This window comes from Schistocerca nitens, chromosome 1, assembly GCF_023898315.1.
Source record: "Schistocerca nitens isolate TAMUIC-IGC-003100 chromosome 1, iqSchNite1.1, whole genome shotgun sequence".
Classification (NCBI taxonomy): domain Eukaryota; kingdom Metazoa; phylum Arthropoda; class Insecta; order Orthoptera; family Acrididae; genus Schistocerca; species Schistocerca nitens.
In genome coordinates, this window is record NC_064614.1 from 125,603,256 (window position 1) to 125,630,730 (window position 27,475).

The window sequence follows — 27,475 nt, forward strand, 5'->3', positions numbered from 1 at the left end:
AATCTTTGACAATTGCGTAAATTCGTAGGAATAGACAATTGAAAATGCAAGGCACAGTAGTGGCCGTGGTTAACCTTAATGTTGATAGTTTGTGTTGTGTGAAATGTTCAGAAATGTTAAATGTTCTTCAAAAACAGATAATAAGGACGTAAACAGTGATGAGAAGAATGAAACCGGCGATGTAAAGAATAGTGACACATCTCAAAATACTAACCAAGGCTCCTCTCTTGACTCTGATTACTCAGAAGAAAATTGGGGATATGATTTGTATCCTGAGAGGAGAGGGAAGTATCGACCCACACTGAGCAGTATTTTACTCCGAGGGGAGGGAACAGAAAACATCGACAAAGTGAAATGCGAACGGAATGTGTATTCGTGTGTGAAGAACAGTAAGTTAAACATGCTAGTACACGTAAGCAAGAGCAATACGGGACACAGTTTTGTGGGTTTTCGTAATGTGACATGATATATCTTATTTACCACCCTACGTCACAGATGCATTCGATTGAACGCAACAGATCTAAACTTCTGTTTACCGTTTTCTTGCAACTGTATGTATTGTGGAGATGTTATGACGCTCAGATGTCTCAAGTACAATTGTGTAGGCAGTCAGTAGGCCTGTTAGGTGCGGTCTGTCTTTATGGAGCTAGACTTAGTCATTAGGCCTACTTCGATTTCAGTGTGCACTAAGGATTGTAGAAACAATAAATTTACTAAACACCTACTGTTTTTATGAAACAACTAATGCATGAAATTGTTTAGTTTTTCTCAATGATAAGAGCAAGGATATCAGAGCTTTGAACAACTTAATTAAGATGTATTTGGGCGTTAATTACTTTCCTTCATGTGTAGACATATCTTGAGGTTTTTACTTAAACACTGTGATAGTTTTGAGACTTAACGAAGTTCAGTAGCTGCGAGGATGTGAGTACTCAGAGCTTTTATAAACATAACATATTAAACCATGATTAATTATTTCCAGATTTGATTCACACACACGACTCGGAGGGGGGGGGGGGAATTTGGAATGACCTTGCTATAGAACAAACGTGTTTAAAAATCAAATATATTGATTTGTACATTTTGTTTTGAACTCATTTTTAAATACAAGTTGTTTTTATATTACTAAGCTTGCCAGTTTGGCTCAAAAAGTTTATGAATGTTTATATGTTCATCCGTTGATCATCTCACACTGATATAGACTTTGATATGATGATACAGTGAATGTAAATAGCTCAAAATACATACACATACACACATAATATATAAGTATAGTACTTCGTTTTATGAGGATTGGATAGGATTTGAAAACAGAAAGCTCCAAGAAATTTAAATAGAAACTGCCCTTTAGCTATTGAGTAGATGTATTGGGAAATAAATTTGTTTATTATGTAGATACGAATAAATATTTTAATCTTTCGTAACTGAATGTTTATTATTTTTAACCAAACAACTTTCACCCATTTGTATGAGGCCTAATCCGTCATTCTTGTATCACTTATTCTTTTCATGTGGCCATTGGCTCTTACATAGGTGCAAGATAAATGCAATTTAAGTTTCTAGTTAATTCTGTGTATCTCAAGTGGGCATTTCAATGGGCATAATTACGGTTACTGTATACTACACTTGATCCTTCTGCTTATCTACAAGTCACACATAAAAGTAGAAGCTGAGGAGGGTTGGCTACAAATGTTCACAATTTAAAAAAAGTACGTAAATGCCTCAGCACAGCTGTGGGGATATATGTCAAAATTTGTGAAAGCAAAACAGAAGTACTCGACAAATTCTATGGCAGATGTTACTAGAAAGTGTCATATGTTACGTGTAATGACAGTGACTGTAATTTTTATAGAACACCATTTGTGACTAGTAAAAAAGCTTTATCTGCTATCAGTTTCAACACATCTGGTGATCATAACGCAATGTTATTGCAGGCTATATAGTGTCATTACTTTTTTGATACCAACAATAAAAATAAAGTTATAAGAAGCCAATTCGATTAACTGTTTCGAAAAAGGTAAATTGTATTTATACACTTAGATAATCATACTTCATTACCAGTTTTCATATTTGTTGTTGTTCTGTGGTGAAGTGCACTCTGCATACTGAAGTAGGCATATTAGTGGTTTTTTTTTTCCCCTCCCACATTCCATCTGTGATTGTACTATGAATGGCTGGCCGGTGTGGCCGAGTGGTTCTAGGCGCTTCAGTCTGGAACTGCGCGACCGCTACGGTCGCAGGTTCAAATCCTGCCTCGGGCATGGATGTGTGTGATGTCCTTAGGTTAGTTAGGTTTAAGTAATTCTAAGTTCTAGGGGACTGATGACCTCAGATGTTAAGTCCCATAGTGGTTAGAGCCTTTCTTTTTTTTTTTCACTTTGAATGGGGAACTTTAGGCGTTACAGAAAGCATCCAATTATGCATCTACTGTGACCCATGATGTCATCAATATGGTGGAAACTGGTAGTTCCAGTGTATACAATATGGCGACAATGACATCACCATGTACACACTCCAACAAATGCAAACAAAAAAAAAAAAAAAAATGGAACAATAATACCTCACTCCAAAAATAAAATGAAACTGATTGGACAGCCGTGGAGAAGTGGGTGTTTAGGGCTGGGACAAGCTAAATATAAAACAAATAAAAAACACCACACCATCTGAAAAAAATAATATAAAAAAAATTAAATTACATCATTCCACTACAACATGATGACATGGCAGTACACCAAGAATGGTTTAAATTAATAAGACTTTGAGTTGGAGAAAACGTAAATAATTAACTGTCATCAAAGCTGGATTTCGAGATAACAAGACAAATTGCAGCCATTTAAAGCTAAGATTTACAAACCTAATCAGCTGTACTGCCTCAACTCTTAATAGTATAATCTCCCAAAGTATTGTATGTGAATGCCAAACTATATGAGAGAAATATGGTATGACTGCAGGTGTACCAGAAACATCATAGTATTCACTGCAAGTATGGGGTAGTCACTGATAATTTAGAGAGAGCAATGCAGGTTTGGTGCACATTCAAAAACTTTACTGTAAATTACTTTAGTCTGCACCCTCTTAAGTATCGCCTCTCAGGTTGTATGTACTAAATACTTCCTCTCAAACTAGTGAAAGAAATTCCAGTGCACCTGTGGGGTAGTAAATTTAGAAATACTGTACATTGTAAGCAGACAGAACCTGTCTCAGGGACTGAAAATGACACCAAAAAATAATTTAATTTCCCTTTTGCAATGAGAAAGAAATCTCAGGAAATGTGACCAGTGCTGTAAGATTGGCTCAGAAGTGTGTGAATTTAAAGTTACTCATCAGATGCTTTTGATTTTGCACCTCCTCCCCCCTGTGAACAGGCATATTTTGTCCATGTAATTGGATGCCACAAAAGTCTGCCTTTGGAAATTTCTCATGGGTTATTTTAAAAATCTTACAAAGATACACTTAACTTCAAATACTGCAGAGCATTTTTTGATAATTTTCAGGTTTTAGGCCGATCCCCAAATGAGGATTTGTGTCCATTGTACCCGTGTAAATTATACTGACATGAAATAAACACACTATTGCCTTGATCAGCTCTCTCCAACAGTCAAGAAAAAAATCACGATGACCAAAATAGGACTCGATGTACAATGTCTGATCCGCCTTCAAAAGTCACTTTTCACATTTGTGATAAGAAGAGGTGAGTGGACTGGGAAAGTGAACAAATGTGCTCAACAAACCAAAAGAACAGTATCCAATGCAAAGTCAAAAGCCTGTGATACATCCAGTTAGATGTAAAGGAATTGTAAGGGGACACTGCTTTCACGGTGTATGCCCATGTTGGTAGCCTAGTCGATAGAGAACAAATTTGGAAAGAAACTCAGAGTAAATGAGTGTTAAATAATTGTGCTCACTTACATAGATTAATGTGAAAGTTGGAGCAGGATGAATTCACTCCCAGGTTCTTCAAAATCTGGTTGATTGCATTTCTGATGTGGTAACTTGGAGAATCCTTCACACACTGTTACATTGTAAATTCATCAGCTCTAGATGCTGGCTGTCGAACACACATTCCGTGTCCATGGTAAATGGATTTGTCTATATTTAACATCTTGCTGATCACTCAACATTTTGCAGTACTTTTCTCCTTAGTAGACACCAACTGTCATTTCAAACACGAAAACAGTGAAATATAGTTCATGGATAAGAAAACTTTGGCTTACATGGTACCGAGCGAGGTGGCGCAGTGGTTAGCACACTGGACTCGCATTCGGGAGGATGACGGTTCAATCCCGTCTCCAGCCATCCTGATTTAGGTTTTCCGTGATTTCGCTAAATCGTTTCAGGCAAATGCCGGGATGGTTCCTTTGAAAGGGCACGGCCGATTTCCTTCCCAATCCTTCCCTACCCCGAGCTTGCGCTCAGTCTCTAATGACCTCGTTGTCGACGGGACGTTAAACACTAACCACCACCACCACCGCTTACAAGGTCTAATTCATCTTATTTGAAAGAAAGATAAAATTTATGTGCTATTGGAAACCATGAGATTCAGGGAAACATTTGTCTTTTCCTTCATTATCTAAGACAGAACCTATACTCACTGTTTCTACACTTAACATCTTTTCTCTTGCTTTGTCATCAAACATGCCTTCCAAAAATGAATTAAACTGTCAGTGGTTAAGTCTTCTTTTACTCTTCTTTCCCTAATAAATTTCATAACTTTTATCAAGTTTTTATGATAATTTTCGCTCTATTGGTTTATAAAATTTTATTGTTTCTTGAATGAAATCAATATGTGGCATGGCATTTGTATTCTTTCATCTTTGGAAAGTTCCCCACGGTACCAGTAATGTTATGTTTTGGCATGCTGCTTGAGACTGGCTCTTTGAAAATAACAAATTAACCACACTGCCCAATTGCCAGCACCAGACAAGAAAGTGTTTCCAACTCTTTTATCTCTCTATGTCTTTTTTATTGCAACCTACCACATTGAAATACTGTGACAACAGCTCACTGCGAGGGAAGTGACCTTCCTCACCCGCAGGTGCTTAACAACAGAACACTGTCAGACTCTGAAGGACAATGCCACAGTGTCAGCTGCAACAACCACATTATTGGTTTCATATTTAATTTATCTTTGTTAAAATGTTTTGCACTAACAATAACAAAACAATTATTCAAGAAAAAACATCATTCACTGGTGTTATGAAAACACACTGTTGTGGAATTACATTACGAGCAATCTTGATATTATTGATGACTGCTGGGAGAAATTGTTAATCCAGATTTAAAATATAGAAGCAGATGCTCTTCACATTCTGTGGATAGAAATGTAAAATGGAGCAGTTCTCAAAATGAAAAAAAGTGGTGTCTTATGACTGCATTATCAGTGAGTCACAGTTGGAATCAGTGAACTGGATATAACAATTTGTACAGATATGAAATCGAATGGTCATTTAGGCTTAGGCACAGGTAAAGCAGATGACATTTATTTGTAGGTTACTAGTAAAGTGCAATCAGTCTACAAAGAAGACTGCTTACAAAACACTTGTGCATTCTGTCATAGCATGTTGGTTAAGGGTTTGCGACTGACAGGGGATATTGAACATATTTAGAGAAGGCCAGAATGAATGATGGCATGCTTGTTCAACCTAAGAGAGATTGTCTCAGAAATTCTGAAAACCTGAACTTGCAGAGACAGTATGTGCCAAGTATCCCATGACATGATAGCCCACATATAAGGTTTCAAGAACCATTATGAAGTGAATAACTTAGAAAAAATCTGTAGCCCCCTATTATATACCGCTCTCATAGGGACTGTGAAGATAAGATTAGACTAATTACAGGGCACACACAAGCATTGAGGCAGTCTTATTCCTCTGCACAATATGCGACTAGAATGGGAAGAGATGCTGATGTTTTACAATGATATGTCCACTCTGCCATGCACTTCAGTGATTTGGAGAGTCTCTCTGTATATGTAGACAGGGTGATCTAACAATATGTGGGCCAGTAAATAAATGCCCGTGGCTGGCCTAAGACTGTATGTGGCCTATAGTTTTCCACCTCTGGTTTAGATGTTTCACTCAGACAAATAAATGCTGGAATGACTGAGTGAACAAAGCCATGCCACTTCCCTCTCCATCTATGTCCAGCTGAGCTATTGCTAAGTCCTTAATTAGCTCTGTGTCAAAGATACTGTAAACTCTAATATCCCTTCCCTCTTTATTGTGAACCAGTGGATCTATGAAATCTCATTGTGAAGTGCTTCCTTCTGTATCATGCATGCATTGTGATATTGACCCTCTTTCATAGCAGACAAAGACTTATCATAAAACTATCAACCAATATCACTTTCGCCACCTTTTTCAAAAATATATGAAAAGGTTGTGTTCACGTGTCTTCTTAAGCATGTGACTGCAAATAATATATTGTCCAAGTCCAAGGTTGGATTCCTTTCGGGATCTGATATAGAGAAGGCTATTTATCCTTACACTGAAAATGTACTTAATTCATTAGGTAACACATTAGAGGCTATTGGCATTTTCTGTGGCCTGTCGAAAGCCTCTGACTGTGTGGATCACAGCATTCTTGTAAGTAAATTAGAATGTTATGGCGTCACTGGCAATGCTGCAGAATGGTTCCAGTCATATCTAACTAACAGAAAACAAATGACATCATAGTGAAATATCTGTGGGGAAAGGAATCAGTCTTCATCTGATTGGGATTTAATTACATGTTGTGTTCCTCAAATGTTCCATCTTGGGTCCGTAGCTTTTTCTTGTATACATTAATGAACTTCTGTCTGTTACATTGCCAGATTCAAAGTTTCTCTTGTTTTGCAGATGATACAAGCATTGCAATAAATAGCAAGTCAAGTACAGCTTTAGAAATTGCTGCTAATTAAATTTTCATTGACGTTAATAAATGATTTAAAACTAATTCCCCATCACAAAACTTTGAAAATACCTTTTGAAAGCACACACTATATTCAGTTCAGAATCTGTAAAAGATTTCCTTCTAGCATGTGAGTGAGATACGAAGATATACAGCAGTTAGAAGATATTGACAGTGTTAAATTTCTGGAATGACAGTTCAATAATAAATTCATTTGGGAAGGACATACCACAGAATTGCTGAAATGTGTAAACAAGTCTATATTTGCAATATGAATGATGTCAGATGTAGGAGATACAAATATATAAAAAAACTTGCATATTTTACTTACTTTCATTCTATTATGTCAATTGGGATCATGTTGTGGGGTAACTTGTTAAACCGAGCTAAAGTTTTTAGAGTGCAGAAGGGTGTAACAAGAGTCTTGTGTGGCCTAAATTCAGGAACATCACATAGACACCTGTTCAAAGAACTGGCAGTCTAACCACTGCTTCACAGTATATTTATTCCTTAAGGTAATTCGTATAGTATGTCTCTATTTTCAAACTATAGCTCAATACATAGTATTCCATCCAGGAATAAGAACAATCTACATAAAGACATAAAATCACTTACCTTTGTCTGAAAAGTGGTCCAGTACTCTGGAACATTCATTTTCAGTAAATTGCCAGCAACAATAGCCGTCTTAAAAACTTCTGTTGCAGAATTCTACAGTGCCTCACTCTCCTCTCTCCCATGGATTTCTTCTGTGGGCCAGGCTGAAAACAGGCATGTCCTGTATCTGGCCCACAGGCTGCCAGGTGCCCTCATGTGCTCTAAAATAATTGGTAGGCCGTTTATGTAGGTGAAGAACGAGAGAACCAGTACCCGACTGTAGTGGCACCCCACATGTTGTCTTCTTCCATTCTGAGGTTAGTTCCAGACCTGTGACACTCTGTTCTAAGACCCCTCTGCTTTCTATTATGAAGATAAGACACCACTTATGCGCAACACTTTAGTTTGACCCAAAAGAATTTTGTGCTCCATACAGTCAAAAACTTTGGCAAGGCACAAACTATACCAACATACTAATTTTTCTTTTTTAGCTCTGCCAGGACCTCCTTTGCAAGGCCTTATATTCCCTTCTCAATGGAGAATCTATTGTTGTTGTTGTTGTTGTTGTGGTGGTCTTCAGTCCTGAGACTGGTTTGATGCAGCTCTCCATGCTACTCTATACTGTGCAAGCTTCTTCATCTCCCGGTACCTACTGCAGCCTACATTCTTCTGAATCTGCTTAGTGTATTCATCTCTTGGTCTCCCTCTATGATTTTTACCCTCCACGCTGCCCTCCAGTACCAAATTTGTGATCCATTGATGCCTCAGAACATGTCCTACCAACCGATCCCTTCTTCTAGTCAAATTGTGCAACAAACTCCTCTTCTCCCCAATTCTATTCAATACCTCCTCATTAGGTATTCAGCATTCTTCTTGTCTAAACTATTTATCATCCATTTTTCACTTCCATGCATGGCTACACTCCATACAAATACTTTCAGAAATGACTTCCTGACATTTGTATCTATACTCGATGTTAACAAATTTCTCTTCTTCAGAAACGCTTTCCTTGCCATTGCCAGTCTACATTTTATATCCTCTCTACTTTGACCATCATCAGTTATTTTGCTCCCCAAATAGCAAAGCTCCTTTACTATTTTAAGTGTCTCATTTCCTAATCTAATTCCCTCAGCACCGACTACATTCCATTATCCTTGTTTTGCTTTTGTTGATGATCATCTTATATCCTCCCTTCAAGACACTGTCCATTCCGTTCAACTGCTCTTCCAAGTCCTTTGCTGTCTCTGACAGAATTACAATGTTATCAGCGAACCTCAGGGTTTTTATTTCTTCTCCATGGATTTTAATACCCACTCCAAATTTTTCTTTTGTTTCCTTTACTGCTTGCTCAATATACAGATTGAATAACATTGGGGAGAGGCTACAACCCTGTCTCCCTCCCTTCCCAACTACTGCTACCCTTTCATGTCCCTCGACTCTTATGACTGCCATGTGGTTTCTGTACAAATTGTAAATAGCCTTTCGCTCCCTGTATTTTACCCCTGCCACCTTCAGAATACGAAAGAGAGTATTCCAGTCAACACTGTCAAAAACTTTCTCCAAGTCTACAAATGCTAGAAACGAGGGTTTGCCTTTTCTTAATCTAGCTTCTAAGATAAGTCGTAGGGTCAGTATTGCCTCACATGTTCTCATATTTCAACGGAATCCAAACTGATCTTCCCTGAGGTTGGCTTCTACCAGTTTTTCCGTTCGTCTGTAAAGAATTCACATTAGTATTTTGCAGCCGTGACTTATTAAACTGATAGTTCGGTAATTTTCACATCTGTCAACGCCTGCTTTCTTTGGGATTGGAATTATTATATTTTTCTCGAAGTCTGAGGGTATTTCACCTGTCTTATACATTTTGCTCACCAGATGCTTTGTCAGGACTGGTTCTCCCAAGGCTGTCAGTAGTTCTAATGGAATGTTGTCTACTCCCGAGGCCTTGTTTCGACTCAGGTCTTTCAGTGCTCTGTCAAACTCTTCACGCAGTATCATATCTCCCATTTCATCTTCATCTACATCCTCTTCCCTTTCTATAACATTGCCCTCAAGTACATCACCCTTGTGTAGTCCCCCTATATACTCCTTCCACCTTTCTGCTTTCCCTTCTTTGCTTAGAACTGGGTTTCCATCTGAGCTCTTGATATTCATACAAGTGGTTCTCTTTTCTCCAAAGGTCTCTTTAATTTTCCTGTAGACTGTATCTATCTTACCACTAGTGAGATAAGCCTCTACATCCTTACATTTGTCCTCTAGCCATGCCTGCTTAGCCATTTTGCACTTCTTGTCGATCTCATTTTTGAGACATTTGTATTCCTTTTTGCCTGCTTCATTTACGGAATTTTTATATTTTCTCCTTTTATCAATTAAATTCAATATTTCTTCTGTCACCCAAGGATTTCTACTAGCCCTCGTCTTTTTACCTACTTGATCCTCTGCTGCCTTCACTACTTCATCCCTCATCCCTTCTTCTACTGTATTTCTTTCACCCATTCCTGTCAGTTGTTCCCTGATGCTCTCCCTGAAGCTCTCTACAACCTCTGGTTCTTTCAGTTTATCCAGGCCCCATCTCCTCAATTTCCCGCCTTTTTGCTGTTTCTTCAGTTTTAATCTACACTTCATAACCAATAGATTGTGGTCAGAGTCCACATCTGCCCCTGGAAATGTCTTACAATTTTAAATCTGCTTCCTAAATCTCTGTCTTACCATTATATAATCTATCTGAAACCTTTTAGTATCTCCAGGGTTCTTCCATGTATACAACCTTCTTTCATGATTCTTGAACCAAGTATTAGCTATGATTGAGTTATGCTCTGTGCAAAATTCTACAAGGCAGCTTCCTCTTTCATTTCTTAGCCCCATCCATATTCACCTACTACGTTTCCTTCTCTTCCTTTTCCTACTGTCAAATTCCAGTCACCCATGACTATTAAATTTTTGTCTCTCTTCACTACCTGAATAATTTCTTTTATCTCATCATACATTTCATCAATTTCATCATCATCTGCAGAGCTAGTTGGCATATAAACTTGTACTTCTGTAGTAGGCGTGGGCTTTGTGTCTATCTTGGCCACAATACTGCGTTCACTATGCTGTTTGTAGTAGCTTACCCGCACTCCTGTTTTTTTTTTTTATTCATTATTAAACCTACTCCTGCATTACCCCTATTTGATTGTGTATTTGTTGTTGTTGTTGTGGTCTTCAGTCCTGAGACTAGTTTGATGCAGCTCTCCATGCTACTCTATCCTGTGCAAGCTTCTTCATCTCCCAGTACCTACTGCAACATACATCCTTCTGTATCTGCTTAGTGTATTCATCTCTTGGTCTCCCTCTACTATATTTACCCGCCACGCTGCCCTCCAATACCAAATTGGTGATCCATTGATGCCTCAGAACATGTCCTAGCAACCGATCCCTTCTTCTAGTCAAGTTGTGCCACAAACTTCTCTTCTCCCCAATCCTTTTCAGTACTTCCTCATTAGTTATGTGATCTATCCTTCAAATCTTCAACATTCTTCTGTAGCACCACATTTCGAAACCCTGTTTTCACCTGACCAAAAGTCTTGTTCCTCCTGCCACTGAACTTCACTAATTCCCACTATATCGAACTTTAACCTATCCATTTCCCTTTTTAAATTTTCTAACCTACCTGCCCGATTAAGGGATCTGACATTCCACGCTCCGATCCGTAGAACACCAGTTTTCTTTCTCCTGATAATGGCGTCCTCTTGAGTAGTCCCTGCCTGGAGATCCGAATGGGGGACTATTTTACCTCCAGAATATTTTACCCAAGAGGACGCCATCATCATTTAATCATACAGTAACGCTGCATGCCCTCGGGAAAAATTAAGGCTGTAGCTTCGCCTTGCTTTCAGCCATTCGCAGTACCACAACAGCAAGGCCGCTTTGGTTAGTGTTATAGGACCAGACCAGTCAATTATCCAGACTGTTGCCCCTGCAACTACTGAAAAGGCTGCTTGCCCCTCTTCAGGAACCACACGATTGTCTGGCCTCTCAACAGATACCCCTCCGTTGTTGTTGCACCTACGGTACGGCTATCTGTATCGTTGAGGCACGAAAGCCTGTCTATTATGGAAACTAAACTGAAAGTCTGTTAACAAGCTCTGCTCAGATAAATGAGTTAGTATTGTAGGCTACTTTCCCAAAACTTTTCAAAAGACTGAAAGGAGCTATATGGGGTTGTAATTAGATGTGATTTTCTTATCTCCAGTTTTAGATATACATGACAGTGTAACAAAAGTTCCTCCTGGCAAATTAAAACAGTTTGTTGGTATGAGGCTTGAACTCAGGACCTTGCCTTTCTGCAGACAAATGTTCTACCATCCGAGTTACCCAAGCAGGACTCATAACACGTCCACACAGCTTTATTTCTGCCTCATCTCCTATCTTCCAAACTTCACAGAAGTTCTCCTGTGGAACTTGCAGGACTAGCACTCCTGAAAAAAAGATATTGCAGATACATGACTTAGCCACTGCTGGTGTCCCAAGTTCGAGTCTCAGTGCAGCACACAGCTTCAATCTGTCAGGAAGTTTTGTATCAGCATACACTCTGCTGCAGAGTGAAAATTTCAAGTGACCATGTATTTAACTTGGAACAAATATGCCTCAGGTTATAGATAGACTACAGATATAGCTTAAGGGAAGTTCCATAAACATAAAGACGTCAGGAACTCACAAGGGAAGGAAGATACATGAGATTGCTGGGATACCACTGGCCTTGGAATATCACTTAATTGTGAGATCAGACAAGTAAACCTTTCCATAATAAGATCATCATTAATCTTGTTATGTGTATTATGGTACTGACCAGTTTAGACTGTGCTGCTACACAACTACATTCATATCTTTTAGTCTGTAGTAGTTACCTAATGCCCGTATGGAATACTTAGAAATTAATGTAACCGCTTTGCATTCTTCAATGGTGCGTTAGCCCCTGACATCAAATTCTGCCATAGCAAGTCAAACACTAACCTGTTCACTGTGGAGAGAATGGAGCATTATTTGCTACCAAGTATTGAATGTGCTGCACAAAGCAAACAAGTCAACTTCTTCAATTCAAACAAAATTATCTTTAAGGAGATGTTTTCATGCTGAGTTAGTTATAGCATGCTTATTGGTTCATGTAGTTACATTCATTCAGTTTTTGCACAACCATCTTTTGTAAGGTTATTTAGGCCTAGTGTAAACAACTCAATACAGTGCGATCAGAATTTATATTTTGTGATGACAGTATGTCTACCTTCGAAATCAGCGTTGACAATGCATAATTCTCACTGCCCCACACCAACTCAAATTATAACCAGTGCACTGCTCAATCCTTTCATTATTTGCCTCCAAAGAGTAATTGTATCAAATCCAGCAATTGAAAATCCAGGATGGAATGTAACAATACCAGAGAGGGAAAGTTGCTACTCACCATATAGTGGAGATGCTGAGTCGTGATAGGCACAATAAAAAGATTCACACACTCATAGCTTTCGGCCATTAAGGCCTTTGTCAGCAGTAGACACACACACACACACACACACACACACACACACACACGCACGCACGCACGTCTGCAGTCTCAGAGAGTTGAGTGTAGTTTCAGCTCTCTGAGAATGCAGACGTGTGTGCTAGTTTCGTTTGCGTGAGTGTGTGTATGTGTGTCTACTGCTGACAAAGGCCTTAATAGCCGAAAGAGCTATGAGTGTTTGAATCTTTTTATTGTGCCTATCACGACTCAGCATCTCTGCTATATGGTGAGTAGCAACTTTCCTTCTCTGGTATTGTATCAAATCCAGGATTTATTTATGTGCAACTTGTATGTCGATGGTGTGGACTCCAATTCATTATTGTGTATTTGTGCGTTGTCTGAGAATTTTGTAATTCCTCCCTCTAGCCCCACAGCCCATGGTGTGAGTGCAGTTAATACAGAGACATAAAAAACAGTACGGAATACAATCCAAGATCTCATGAATGAAGTACTAGTAGAGGTAATTGAGAAATATTATCCTGTTGGTATATTGCGAGAGCTGGGTGATTCATTGCAAGGATCACAAAATCTGCTAAAGTCCTTATGGGATTAATGACATCACTCTTGCATGAATGGAATCTTTTCTCCATAGTACAAACCAGAGTGTCTGATTAACAGATTGTATCTCAGGCATGAAAATTACCTTTGAAAGGTGCTACAGAATTAGTTCCAGCTGACGGGTAGTGTTGATTGCATATACCACATAGCACACCCGTGTTCAATGGGTGCCCAGGATGATCAATTTGTATGACTTGACAGTCAAAGGAACCATGGGATGAGTGCTCTAGAACTTAGTTCAGCATGTGAAGAGACTACAGGATGTCATCTATTGTGTCAAACAATTGCACTTTGCAAATCTCCCCTCCTGACAACCATGGTGAGCACCATATTGTATACAACACCATTGACTCTGTTACGGATGGGAAAGAAATCATTTAGGTTGGGTGCCCCACGACTGGTACCAGATGTTTAAGGACGAAACTCAGACCTGATTGTACCCTGTTAATCACAGACAGTGTGTTTTGAGACAACCTGGTAACACAGAACACATTCAGCACTGTGTCCCAGATGTACAAAAAGTTGGTGATGGAGCTGTATTTTGAGATTGCATTATATGAGGCCACTGCACAGCTGATGTGGCTGTTAAGGGCAAACTCACTGCTCTATGGTACAGATAAAATTCCTGAACCAATAATGGGACCACACCATCAACATTTTGGTGTGACCATTTCATCTTGGCAAGTGATAACTCGTGCTCATTGCCCTATTCTCATGAACACATTCGTTCAACGTGCTATGATCACCAGGATGAACTGGCCTGCCTGTTCCCTGAACGTGACCCCAGTGGAAGATATGTAGGATGGATTACAACAAGCTCTTTTTGGATGTTGACAACAATCACATACTCTGTGCGATGTCCACAGAATTGCCATGGAAGAGTGGGACAACTTGGACCAGGGCTGGCTTAATGATCTTATTGGTGGTATGCTACAGAGAATTAGAGCCTACATCCATGAATGCGACATCCCATCACATGTTGACGTTGCTCAGGAGTGCTGTAAAAAAACTCCCTTGTGTTAAACAGACGTTTTTGTTGTTACACAAATGTATGTGCTTTTTGATTTGATGATCTGGGCACATTGCAAATGATTATATATGCACGCCTCACAGTCAATTTTTTTTTTTTTTTTCCTTCTTCTTCCTTTCCCACGAATTTTGAAATAGAATTGGTGACACAAAACTTTTGTTGAAATGTTTGTATTCATCTTTCACAACTATCACATTATCAACTTTCAGTATGTGTAGATTAGACTATTTATGAATTGATCTAAGGGTCATTGTAACCAAATTTGATGATTGGAACAACTCGTGTCAATGTGAACCCACTTCGGCCTGTTATTCTACTGCAGAGATGTTCTCAGTCTAATTCATCTTCAGCCTTGTTAGCCTTATCTGGTAGAGAATCGATCATGCACTCTCAACCTCCCCAAAGGTGCAGTCTTCCACTCACACTGACGGCACATCGAACTCCTTTCTGTTTCTTACCATTTTTTGCTATAGTTCCCATTAAGTCCCTGAAACCGAAACTGCACGTAACTAACAATCCTTTCCTGCCCTTCTGCATGGAGCTTGAGAATTATGAGGCTGCTTCTGAGACGTTAAATGATCTCTTACCTGCTCCAACTTACTTTCGGTTACAGATGGTGTTAGCAGATGCTTTCTTGAGAAAAACATCCCAGATCTGACTATAAAATTTAGTCGATTAATTTGGCGTATCATAGAAACAGTGACAGCGATAAAGCTGGAGATCTAAATGACAGCAGGAGATAGCAGTTCCAGTAGTGTGTGGAGCATCTCCATAAAGCCACTTCACTGTTATCATGAATTTCAACTGTTCAAAAACAGTAGACAACTCTTGGACGATGGTCACAGTACTTACCAACATGTAATCACCAGATAAAAAGGGATTAATTATTTTGTTTTTCACTTACACATTCAAATATAAGTATTGGGGCAGAGATATCTAAACACAAGCATTTACAAGAAAACTGCTAACCCTTACAAGCGCGTAATCTTCACTAAAACTACGAAAGTATACAACAATAGTTTCTGAACAAATCTAAGCAATCCATCATTTCTGTACAAACATGTGATCCTTCCTATGGAGGAACATTGCTTTGGCAAAACAAAGATAATCCTACTTAGAAAGTGAATGGACATCATTTAGTTCCAAAATGATGGACATAGAGGAATTATGGGCTAAGCTTAAAGTGGTTGTAAATTGTGCTCAGGACAAGTGCGTGCTGAGTAAATGTTTAAGGACAGGAAACACCCACTGTGATTTAGTAACAAAATTTAGAAAATGCTGAGGAACCAGAGAATATTGAACTGTTGGTTAAAAAAAGAACACAAATGATGATAGGCAAACGTTTGCAGAAATTCGTGTATGTGTAAAAAGATCAATACAAAACCATAAAACTTCCACCATCATAACTTTTTGAAGGATCTTGCTTTGATCCAAGAAAATTCTGATCTTACACGCAATCAGTAATCAAATTGAAGGCTTCTAACCAGTCACTCATTGAGCAGTCTGGTGTGGGAGTAGAAGATTACAAAAGGAAACCTTAAGTTTTAAATTTCACATTTAAAAAATCATTTACATAGGAGGGTGCTATGAACATACTGTTGTTTGACTGTCACGCAGACTCCCATATGGAGGACATAGTAATAGACATCCTTGGCACAGAGAAGCATCTGAGAGATTTGGAAGCAAATAAGTTTCTGGGATGGAATCACAGTTTGGTTTTACAGAGTACACAATGTCATTGCCTCCTTACTTAGTTTGCATTTGTCGTGAATCACCCAGTGCAAAGTCCCAAGTGACTAGAAAAAGAGCAGGTAACTCCTATATGCAAGAAGGGTGAAAGAACAGACCCACAAAATTACAGGCCAATATCCTTACCATCAGTTTGCTGCAGAATTCTGAATGTACTCATGAGTTTTAGTATAATAAATTTTCTTGGAGAAACTTCTTTCCACAAATAAAAATGGATGTAGAAAGAATCATTTGTGCGAAATTTAACTTGCCTTTTCCTCACGATATCCTGTAACTGTGGATGGAAGGCAAAAGCCAGTTTCAATACTTTTAGATTTCTGGAAATCATTTGACACTGTTGCAATGCAGGCTTTTTACAAAGGTCCAAGCATTTGGACTACATTCACAGATATGAGAGTGGATTGAAGACTTCTTAAGTTATAGAACTCAAGTTCAACAGGGACTAGGGTATTGTCAGGAGCTTGCTAGGAGTGTAACAGGACCACTCTTATTTTCTCAGACACATTAAGCAGCAAGCTATGGCTATTTGCAGGTGATGTTGTGGTGTACAGGAAAGTGTCGTATTGAGTGACTGTAGGAGGATAAAAGATGATGTAGACAGAATTTCTAGTTGATGTGGTGAATGCCAGCTTCCTCTAAATATAGAAAAATTGAAGTTAATACAGATGGGCAGGAAATACAGTCCTGTAGTATTTGAATACAGCATTAGTAGTGTGCTACTTGACACATTTACATCAATTAAGTATCTAGGCATAATATTGCAAAGCAATACAAAATGGAACAAGGACATAATGCTGCTAGTAGGGAAGGCAAATGGCCAACTTAGGTTTATTTGGAGAATTCTGAGAAAGTATAACTCATCTATAAAGTAGACCCCTAATAGTACTCTAGTGCACCCCATTCTTGAGTACTGCTCAAATATCTGGGATACCCACCAGGTCGGATTACAGCAAGACGTCAAGGGAATACAGAGGTGTGCTGCTAGTTTTGTTACCTGTAGGTTCGATCGAGAAGCAAGTATTACGGAGATGCTTTGTGAACTCAAATGGTAATCTTGGAGAGAAGACATTGTTCTTTTCACAAAACACTATAGAGAAAATTAGGGACTGTGCATTTGAAGCTGACTGTAGAATACTTCTACTTCCATTAATGTACATTTCATGTATAGACCACAATTATCAGATAAGAGAAATTAGGGCTCATACACAGGCAGACAGTCATTTTTCCCTCACTCTATTTGCGAGTGGAACAGGAAAGGAAATGACTAGTAGCGGTAAAAAGTACCCTCTGCTGTGCACCATATTGTGGCTTGCAGAGTATGTATGTAGATGTTGGTGAATCAGAATGAATGGCTGCAGGCAAAACTGTCTACAATTGTAAAGCCTACTATTTTGCCTCTGCCTTTACTTTGTAACACCAATCTTTAACTGACTTTGTAACACTTAAATTGGCTCTCATTACTTACATAGCTTAAGGGAAAATGCTTCTTTATTCTCTTCCAAAACATTCTTTAACTGCTGGTACTCATTTCTGTTTCGATTACCTTTCTGTCTGTCTATCAACTCTGTCTTGCTTTTTGATAATTTCTTTCATACCAGTCTATCAGTATGCACCCGGACCCCTCTCTCTTTCACTTTTCCACCCTGGCCACGATCACTGCATATACTCTTTCTCTAGTCTCAACTGGTGTACTAGTTATATTCTATGCAGTGATTTACTATTACCAATCTGCACTGTAGCAAGAAGCCGATTCCTTTTCGCCTCATGCTATTATTAGTGTCGGGTGCTCAGTGAGAAGCAGTGCTAACCTTGTAGTCTTGCATCAGCAGGCATATTCCTACTTTTATTTCTGTGAAAAATATATCATGGCTTCTTTTTCTTCAGGGAAGATTTTATTTATTTTATGAAAATGTTTCAATTGACTTCGTCATATTTTTGATTTATTGACTTTGTGTGTAGCATTCCATTGTATAAGTATAAATATCAAGACTTTTCTGTTTTCAGGTCCTCTTGTGAAGCTCATGCTTGGAGCACTAAAGAGTTCTGGATGGTAAGGCAAATGCTAGTTGGCCAGTTATTTGCCATAATCTGTTCGTATCACCTGCTGTTCACATTCTGCAATATTACTTCATTCTTGTTCGTAGATTGTAAATACCATGTCTCATGACTTCAAGCCAGTTTTCATACTTATAGTGTTGGGACCTCACATATTCTTAAGCCACACCCCTCTGCTTCCTGAACAATGTAGGTTTTATTGAACACCAATTAAATACAAATGAATCCTGGAAAATAGGAGATCATGACTCTTCTTGAACTCAAAGAAACAAAGACTTCTAGAGGGTGATACCGCTTGGCAGTTAAAGTGCTCTGGATATTTACTGAATAACTCAAATGTTAGTGCTCGAGACCACTGTAACTTTGTTGGGCTGGGAAGCACACTGATATGAACCATACTCTCAGAGCATGCATACGCCATTGGTGCCCTCACAGTAAGCACACTATGCAGTCAAATGGATAACGAAGATGACACTGCATCAGGAAAATTGACACATTCATGTGCAATGTCAATGGCTGGGAATTACAAGAGTCCAAATCAGTGTCCAGAAAATCCCAAGTATTACAAGGTTATCATAAATAAGTCCACTGGAGAGCATGTACACATCAAGGGGCTGAGACAGTTCATAGCTATCATTAAATCTGCCGCTGATGTTTGCCGATGTGACCTGGCGCCAGTAGATGTATCACTCTTTGCCACACCTATTGACCTAACCGAATGCATGGGTAGTTATGTTGATTGATCCACCAGTATGTCCAATGGGATTACAAGAGCATTTACTCCCGCTCCCCTCCTGTTACCTGTCCATCTCCTCCAGTTCATTAAGGCTAATTTTGGGAAAATGATCAGCTTATATCTTGTGACACATTACTGATTGGTCAGCCTAAATCCAATATTCTTTGCTTGATTATAGGAAACTGATTTTTAAATTAACGAATCTTTGATAATGAAAGTACATATTAAATTTTTTGTGGAATCCCAGAATAAGTGGTTTTATTTTCAGCCCAGTTGACATCAGACGGCACATATCCTGTGAAGTATGTGACATTTCCGTTACAGGTGGCTATGATCCAGAACTAAACCAGGTAAACGATTTTGACAACCATGCAACAATTTTAAACCTATTCCACTTACGATTACTCTTTGTCTCCTGTCTTGCTTTCACATAAGCAGCAACCAGTAGCATCCAAGTAGCAATTTAAGTGACTTGTACTCATAATTATGCAAAAACATGTTATTAATCTTGTTGTCTTTAAATAAATTGAAACCTCCTGGCAGGTTAAAACTGCATGGCAGACTGGGACTTGGGCCCGGGACCTTTGCCTTTTGTGGCACGTACTCTACCAACTGAGCTACAGAAGCATGACTCACAACTCGACCTTGCACTCTCTCATGTCCTAAATAAATTTTTCTCTTTGTTAAATGTTATTCCAAGACAATGTTTCAAAATTTGCTTTTTTGGATGCATTAGTTTCACTGACATCAAAACGGGATGAAATTGTGGGAGTTATGTGATTGCTTTCGCCACCACATATATATCACATTGTGTAAATTTTGCCTTTGTACAAGAAGGTTGATATATCATGAAATGCAACTCTAAAAGATTTTTCTAATGGTATGAATGAAGGAATGTGAGAAGATCCTCACAAAAGTTAGTTAATTTACGGTCTTCTGTGAGCAGATAATTCAGTCATTGATAATATGGTTTACAGCAGTGTTCATTTTTCATTCAGAGCTGATTGTTTTAGTTAAACTCTAAACTTTTCAGAGTTCACATTTCTCATTTGCAAATTCAAGTAGTGGTGCATAAGTGGTGGTACGATGTTCCAACTTCACCACTCTTTTTACCCTGTTATGTAAGAGGAACTTGTTATATTCTTTAAGACATAATTGTAATGCTTCAACAGTTCTGTTACATGCACATCTTTTTGCCACTTACCTCTTAGGGGCATGGCTCTGTGCAAATGGGAAAAGTGGGAACTGATGGTATCTTTGTATCACATTTTACCACCACTGTTTCCACTTTCCTTGGTGGCAGCTGTAGAAGGAGGTAACACTTTCCTCATAATTTCCTACTGCTTTCATTATGCAGAGTGAATCTTACCCCAGGAGCTCATCATTACCTCTCTACCCTCCTATACAATGATAAAAATATGTGATCATGCTTAGACTGTGGATTGGAGTGTAATACTTAAATTTCTCTTTGAAGATAGCTTCATACGACTTGAAGAATTGCCTTTTTTTTATGATAAACAGTTACTCATTTCCCTGTCCCCAATTGGGTATTGTGCTGACAGTAAGGCAAATGGTGTATCTTGAAACCTGTCTTTGAACAATATATTTTTAAAAACTTTCCAAATACACTAGGAATAAAGGCAAAATATGCTCAGAAGATGGTTACACGAGAGCTGTAGAGTTGCTCTCCCTTATCTCGTATTTATGATCATACTATTAAGGTGAAGGACTTGATTGCTATCAGTTCAAAGCCTCCCTTTTTTTTTATTCATACCACACATTGTAACAGTAGGATTGTATTTATCTGTTTTCATTTTCAAGCATTTTGTATGCTGTTGATGTTAAGTTCGTACAAATTGACTAATACATAATGATACGTGTAACAATAAAGAAAATGGTTAAATCATGTAGAGCTGAGTACATACAATGAGAATAAGTTAAAATTTTATATCTTCTTTAACAAAATCAAAAATTTCCTCTGTGGTATAGAAAGCGTCTTTTTTAAGCCAGTTTTATGGGACATTTCTGAAGCTTTTGCATGAGGTAGTATGTGCTTCTGGCAGCAGTGCATTGAATAGATTTACTCCAAGGTATGTATAGCTATTGTGACCCTTGATTAATCTTGTAAAGAATTGGTCAGTATTTTCTTTGTCACGTGTGATAATGAAATATTGTCTTAATATGTATTTCTCTTGGTTTTCCTTTGTGTAAACTAGGCAACTAAGTATGAATAATGATGGGACTGTCATGACACCTAGTTTCTTGAAAAGCAGCCTACAAGGTACAGTGTTTCTGAAACTACCCGCTACACATGTGATAGCCTTTTTCTGCCACAAAATTCTTTCTACCCCAGTGGAGCTGCCCCAAAGCAGTAAGCTGTGTGTTATGTGGCTGTGAAAAAATGCATAATAAGAGCTGCGCATCATGTTTTCGCTTACAGATTCTCTAAGTTTATGTAACAGGTATATGAGCCTTTGATAATTTAGGGCATATAGAATCTGTGTGGAGGTTCCAACCTAATTTGGTATCTGGGAGTACACCAAGAAGTGTAACTGGCGTACAACCATTGTTGGTATTGCATAAACTAAAAACTACATTTTTGGTTTTATTTTCATTTACAATTAATTTATTGTCTGTACTAGAAATTCTTAGATTGGATTTGCTTTGTTTCTTTAGATCCTCTATGTCATTTCCAGTTGCAATGAAAATGGTATCATCATCATACAGAACAGTTTACATGGCATTATACTAGGTAGGCCATTAATACAGATTATAAGGGTCCCATTACAGAACCTTGAGGCACGCCTCTTGAAACATCTAGGAATCCAGAGCTCATACCATTAAAGTGTACCGTCTGCTTCCTATTATCAAGATATTATTCTGTAAAGTTAAGTTCTGTATCTTGAATGCCAGAGCACCTCAGTTTATCTGTTAGTATCTGATGACTCATAGTCAAATGTTTGCTTATGTCAATCAGTAGCACATTGTCGGATGATTTTGCTTCAAAGACACGAGTATTGTTGAAGCAACATTTTAAACAGCTTTCAGTGTAGAAGAATTTTCACTGAAGTCATACTGTGTTTGTAAGTGTACCATTGCAGGTGAAATGTTTGTAAATTTGTTGGTACATGCAGTGTTATACTACCTTCGAAAGTTGGTACAAGAGAAATAAGACAATAGTTATCAAAGTATTTCTTGTCTCCTTTTTTACGTATACAGATAACTACCATTATCTTTAAACAGGCTGGAAAAGAACAACCCATATAAACACATTTCATTAGTACACAGAGTGGTTGTAATATAATGTCCGCTATCTTTTTTAATAACAAAATATGACTGTCAATACAAGTCTTCTGATTTTGCCAGAGCTACTTCAATTCCAGGGACAGCAATTTGTACCCAGTTGACTGAAGATGTTGCAGGTTTGTCATAAGATATGAATAACTTTGTCTTTTGTAAATGGTTATTAGTGCCTGATTCGTAGTTGTTGTTTTGTTTTGTTGAGTGTCCGTTGTTGCCGGAATCAATAAAGATTTTATTCATTTCATTGGGTGTGATATTGGTATTATCACAAAAGGTTCTGTTGGTATTGCCCAGTTCTTTGATAATTCTCCAGGCAGCATTGAATTTGTTTTGTGGTTGCTGAATATTGTTATCATTTGTTTCTGTTTTATAATTTCTGATCTATACCTTTTCTTTAGTTGAAGACACTGAAGTCTATCTTTTTCACTGTTCCTTGATATGTTATAGAGACTGATGACCTGCATTCTTTATTTTTTGAGGTCAGGTATGAAGCATCAATGTAAACTTCTATGATTACTAATGTTTGGTAACCTCTGGTCCCCTTTAGGACAGCACTTATTGAACATACTGAACTGACACAGGAAGTTGGACCATTACATCATACACAGTTGTGACCTGAAAGTGTGGATATTAATGTCATTAACAACTCTAACATACCTGAGTTGTTCACATTGTGGGATTTTTGTCAACAATTTTAACCAAATCCCTTCATGATATGATGGGCACATGGTATAAAAAGCCCAGTTTCATACATATTTATTTCTACGTTTGTTACATTCTCCAGATGTGATAATTGCCTTGTTATTTGTGTGCAAAACATATTGTGAGATCCGAGGACATTAAGCAAGTGTTGCTTTGTGGTTGTAACCCTAACGCTACTGTTAATATCCCCAAAGATTACAATGTTATGTTGATTGTATTTTTGCAAATGATGTTGCAAATATCCTAGAGCCAGTTGTTTGTTTCTTTGGAGCAGTCTCCAATCTAACAAAGGTACAATATCAAAGGATAATTTAGGAAATGAGAACTGTGTTATGTACTTTGGTACCTTAAAACTATTCCTATATAGAAAAATCTGATGACATTTATTAACTGAGCATGAAAATATTTACAAATTTACTGGATTCAATTTAGGTGGTTTAGGCATGGATAGCATTTAGCAGAACAGTGATAGTTTATTAATAATACAGTATACATAATAAGTTTCTATGATGTTTTTGTCTTATGTTAATGTACACTTCAAATTGTTCCACATCCATGAAGGTTCTCGTTTTTGGTGGAATGAATGCTGATATTTATTTATGTAACAGGGAAAAATTGAGAGTACATGAATTTTATTTCAGATTGTTGTCTGCCAAAATGTTGCACTCAAAGAAGGGATTGTTCAAGGCATATTGGCACATGAAATGATACACATGTTTGACTACTGCCGCAACAAACTCGACTTCAAAAACTTGGACCACCTTGCTTGTACGGAAGTGAGAGCAGCAAATCTTACACATTGCAGCTTTATGAGTGCATTCTACCAGGGCGATGCCTCACCTTTTAATATTAAGCAGCGGCATCAGGTTTGTATTTTCAGTCTTCAATTAGTTACTAACTTGTATGTTTTGTGTACAACAGTTGTGTGACAAACCTTTTCCCAGAGACTGATCTTCTGCCCTGTTCAAACTCACTCGGTTGCTGATATAGTGGCACATGTCAGTTGCTTTCAAGATTCGTACTCACTTTAATGCTCTTCCCCGATAGAGTTTAGTGTAACCCTGACCACTCTGGTGATGAGACTGGTGGTGCTACGCCTATCTTTCCAATCTTAATCCATTATGGCTGGAAAACTGTACTAGACATGTTCTAAATCTGGATTCACTTGTCATTCTTTTAGGTGTTGCAGTTTTCATGTACAAGGTGCATTCAAGTTCTAAGGCCTCCGATTTTTTTTCTAATTAACTACTCACCCAAAAATCGATGAAACTGGCATTACTTCTCGACATAATCGCCCTGCAGACGTACACATTTTTCACAACGCTGACGCCATGATTCCATGGCAGTGGCGAAGGCTTCTTTAGGAGTCTGTTTTGACCACTGGAAAATCGCTGAGGCAATAGCAGCACGGCTGGTGAATGTGCGGCCACGGAGAGTGTCTTTCATTGTTGGAAAAAGCCAAAAGTCACTAGGAGCCAGGTCAGGTGAGTAGGGAGCATGAGGAATCACTTCAAAGTTGTTATCACGAAGAAACTGTTGCGTAACGTTAGCTCGATGTGCGGGTGCGTTGTCTTGGTGAAACAGCACACGCGCAGCCCTTCCCGGATGTTTTTGTTGCAGTGCAGGAAGGAATTTGTTCTTCAAAACATTTTCGTAGGATGCACCTGTTACCGTAGTGCCCTTTGCAACGCAATGGGTAAGGATTACGCCCTCGCTGTCCCAGAACATGTACACCATCATTTTTTCAGCACTGGCGGCTACCCGAAATTTTTTTTTGGTGGTGGTGAATCTGTGTGCTTCCATTGAGCTGAGTGGCACTTTGTTTCTGGATTGAAAAATGGCATCCACGTCTCATCCATTGTCACAACCGACGAAAAGAAAGTCCCATTCATGCTGTCGTTGCGCGTCAACATTGCTTGGCAACATGCCACACGGGCAGCCATGTGGTTGTCCCGTCAGCATTCGTGACACCCACCTGGATGACACTTTTCGCATTTTCAGGTCGTCATGCAGGATTGTGTGCACAGAACCCACAGAAATGCCAACTCTGGAGGCAATCTGTTCAACAGTCATTCGGCGATCCCCCAAAACAATTCTCTCCACTTTCTCGATCATGTCGTCAAATCGGCTTGTGCGAGCCCGAGGTTGTTTCGGTTTGTTGTCACACGATGTTCTGCGTTCATTAAATTGTCGCACCCACGAACGCACTTTCGACACATCCATAACTCCATCACCACATGTCTCCTTCAACAGTCGATGAATTTCAATTGGTTTCACACCACGCAAATTCAGAAAACGAATGATTGCACGCTGTTCAAGTAAGGAAAACGTCGCCATTTTAAGTATTTAAAACAGTTCTCATTCTCGCCGCTGGCGGTAAAATTCAATCTGCCGTACGGTGCTGCCATCTCTGGGACGTATTGACAATGAACGTGGCCTCATTTTAAAACAATGCCCGTGTTTCTACCTCTTTCCAGTCCAGAGAAAAAAAATCGGAGGCCTTAGTACTTGAATGCACCTCGTATGTTACTGTACCTCTAGTGGCACCCTGAGGTACTTCTACAAATGTTGTGCATTGTGGAAGTCACTTATAGTGTTCAAAGCAACAGTCGGCACGAAGATTGTGCCGTGTGATTGTAGCAGAGTGTTGTTGTTTTTTTTTTCCCCCCTTGCCATATTAATATCATTGACAGTGAAAGCAAATATATCTGAAGTTACTGTAATGTAAATTTGAGCTTTTACTACTGTTTTCATGAGTGTTATCAAAATGAAACCACTGGGACATTATGTAATTGCGATACAAACTTATTAAATTGTAGGCCCATTGTTTGCTTGTTATTTAGTACTATTATTGAGCCCATGGAAGTTTTGAGATGTGGGACTTTGTCTAGGAAAAATGTGAATTTGCTTTCAAATATATGACACAAAATTATGGGGGGGGGAGGGGGGTTTGGAAAATCCAGGATGGAATGTAACAATATTATGAGAAGGAAAATTGCTACTCACCGTATGGCGAAGATGCTGAGTCGCAGATAGGCATAGCTAAAAAAACTCCAACAATTGATTGTTTACTTCTTGCCAGTTTATTCTCACATATGTTGCTTACTAAGGTAATAAGTTAATTTTAAAATAATGTATTTGTTCATATTGGTGGGACTCAGAGATTAAAGGTTTAGGAAAACAAAGAGTGTACATTGTTCATGTGATCTCACATGAGATAGATTCTTTATTGCCTTTTTCAGTATAAATTGATTTTAATATAACAAATCTTATTACAGGAATGTGTGAAGAGAAAGGCTGCACATTCAATTATTGCTGTACGTAATGTGACAATGGAAGAGGCTCGAGCAGCTGTGAATCGTGTTTTCCCAAAGTGCTACGCTGATCTCGAGCCAGTAGGGCGTCGTATCCGACGTAATTCATACGATATGCATCGTGCCTATATGGAAGGGCCTATGTATGGGTATGAACTGTAGTACTATGTGCTGGGTAGAGCTCTATCATGTGACAGTCATATTATCTCCACATTCTTTGAAGGGAACAACTACAGTAGTAACTGAATTGCTGGAAAGCAGTTAACTGTACACATTTTTTGTAAATATATCCTTAAAATAAAGCAATAAAAATATCCAACTTTCTTTTTCTTTTTGCATCTAAAAACAGATTTATGGTCAAAATTGACAGTTAACCCATACGAAAGAAATTAGTTGCCACAGCTTGGTGCTAGGGAAGCTGGCAGCAGACACGTAGTTTTTTTTTTCCCCCCATGGAGTTTCCCAGAGAAGAGTTAAGATATGAAAATGTGTGAAAAGTTGAAGTTAATGAGGGTGGGAGTAACTGCCTGAACCACTGTCGGAAATAAAGCCTCCACACCTCACAGTTCATACAAGGTGAGTGAGGTTAGTGTTGTTTTGTCTTTACAGTTCTGGCACAATCAACATTAGCACTACTTCTCTGTGCTCCCAGTGAATTTGGAATGATTTAAAAAAGTGTCCAAAGACGGGTTTGGAGATACATCACCTGCCTTACAGTCATCACAATATCCAAAGAAAGCTGGACATTAGTAGTCATTTAATCTTATAAAGTCAACTCCTCAGGTACTGTGAAGTTATCACAATAGGTGCTGCTTTTACCATTTTTATACATTTTATGAAGTAGTAGAGAGATATGGGGTAAGTGTTAGATCCTCCTGTAAGAGGAGGATGTCACCAGAGAACATGGAAACAGCGTTGGTAAGATCTAAAGCAAGCATACCTTCAGTCCCAAGTCTTCCTCTTTCCACAGAGCCATGGCCAAGTGGGAAGGTAATAGGGAATAGTTC

The 27,475-nt window shown here is 38.6% G+C and overlaps 1 protein-coding gene across 1 annotated transcript; it reads left to right on the top strand.

The window, feature by feature from the left end:
• LOC126242671 (mitochondrial inner membrane protease ATP23 homolog) lies at positions 1-26,780 on the top strand. Its single transcript, XM_049948106.1, has 5 exons — positions 1-389; positions 18,363-18,408; positions 19,418-19,499; positions 23,796-24,020; positions 26,433-26,780. The coding sequence occupies exons 1-5, from the start codon at positions 104-106 to the stop codon at positions 26,628-26,630; spliced, it is 837 nt and encodes a 278-aa protein (XP_049804063.1). The 5' UTR covers positions 1-103; the 3' UTR covers positions 26,631-26,780.
• Positions 26,781-27,475: the final 695 nt, after the last annotated feature.

Bases quoted from the DNA above. Each gene is read 5' to 3' on its own strand.
- LOC126242671 (XM_049948106.1), top strand. From the start codon at position 104: ATGTTCAGAAATGTTAAATGTTCTTCAAAAACAGATAATAAGGACGTA. The intron at 18,409-19,417 runs GTAAGGCAAATG...TTTTATTTTCAG, and splicing joins GCACTAAAGAGTTCTGGATG to CCCAGTTGACATCAGACGGC. The intron at 19,500-23,795 runs GTAAACGATTTT...ATTTTATTTCAG, and splicing joins ATGATCCAGAACTAAACCAG to ATTGTTGTCTGCCAAAATGT.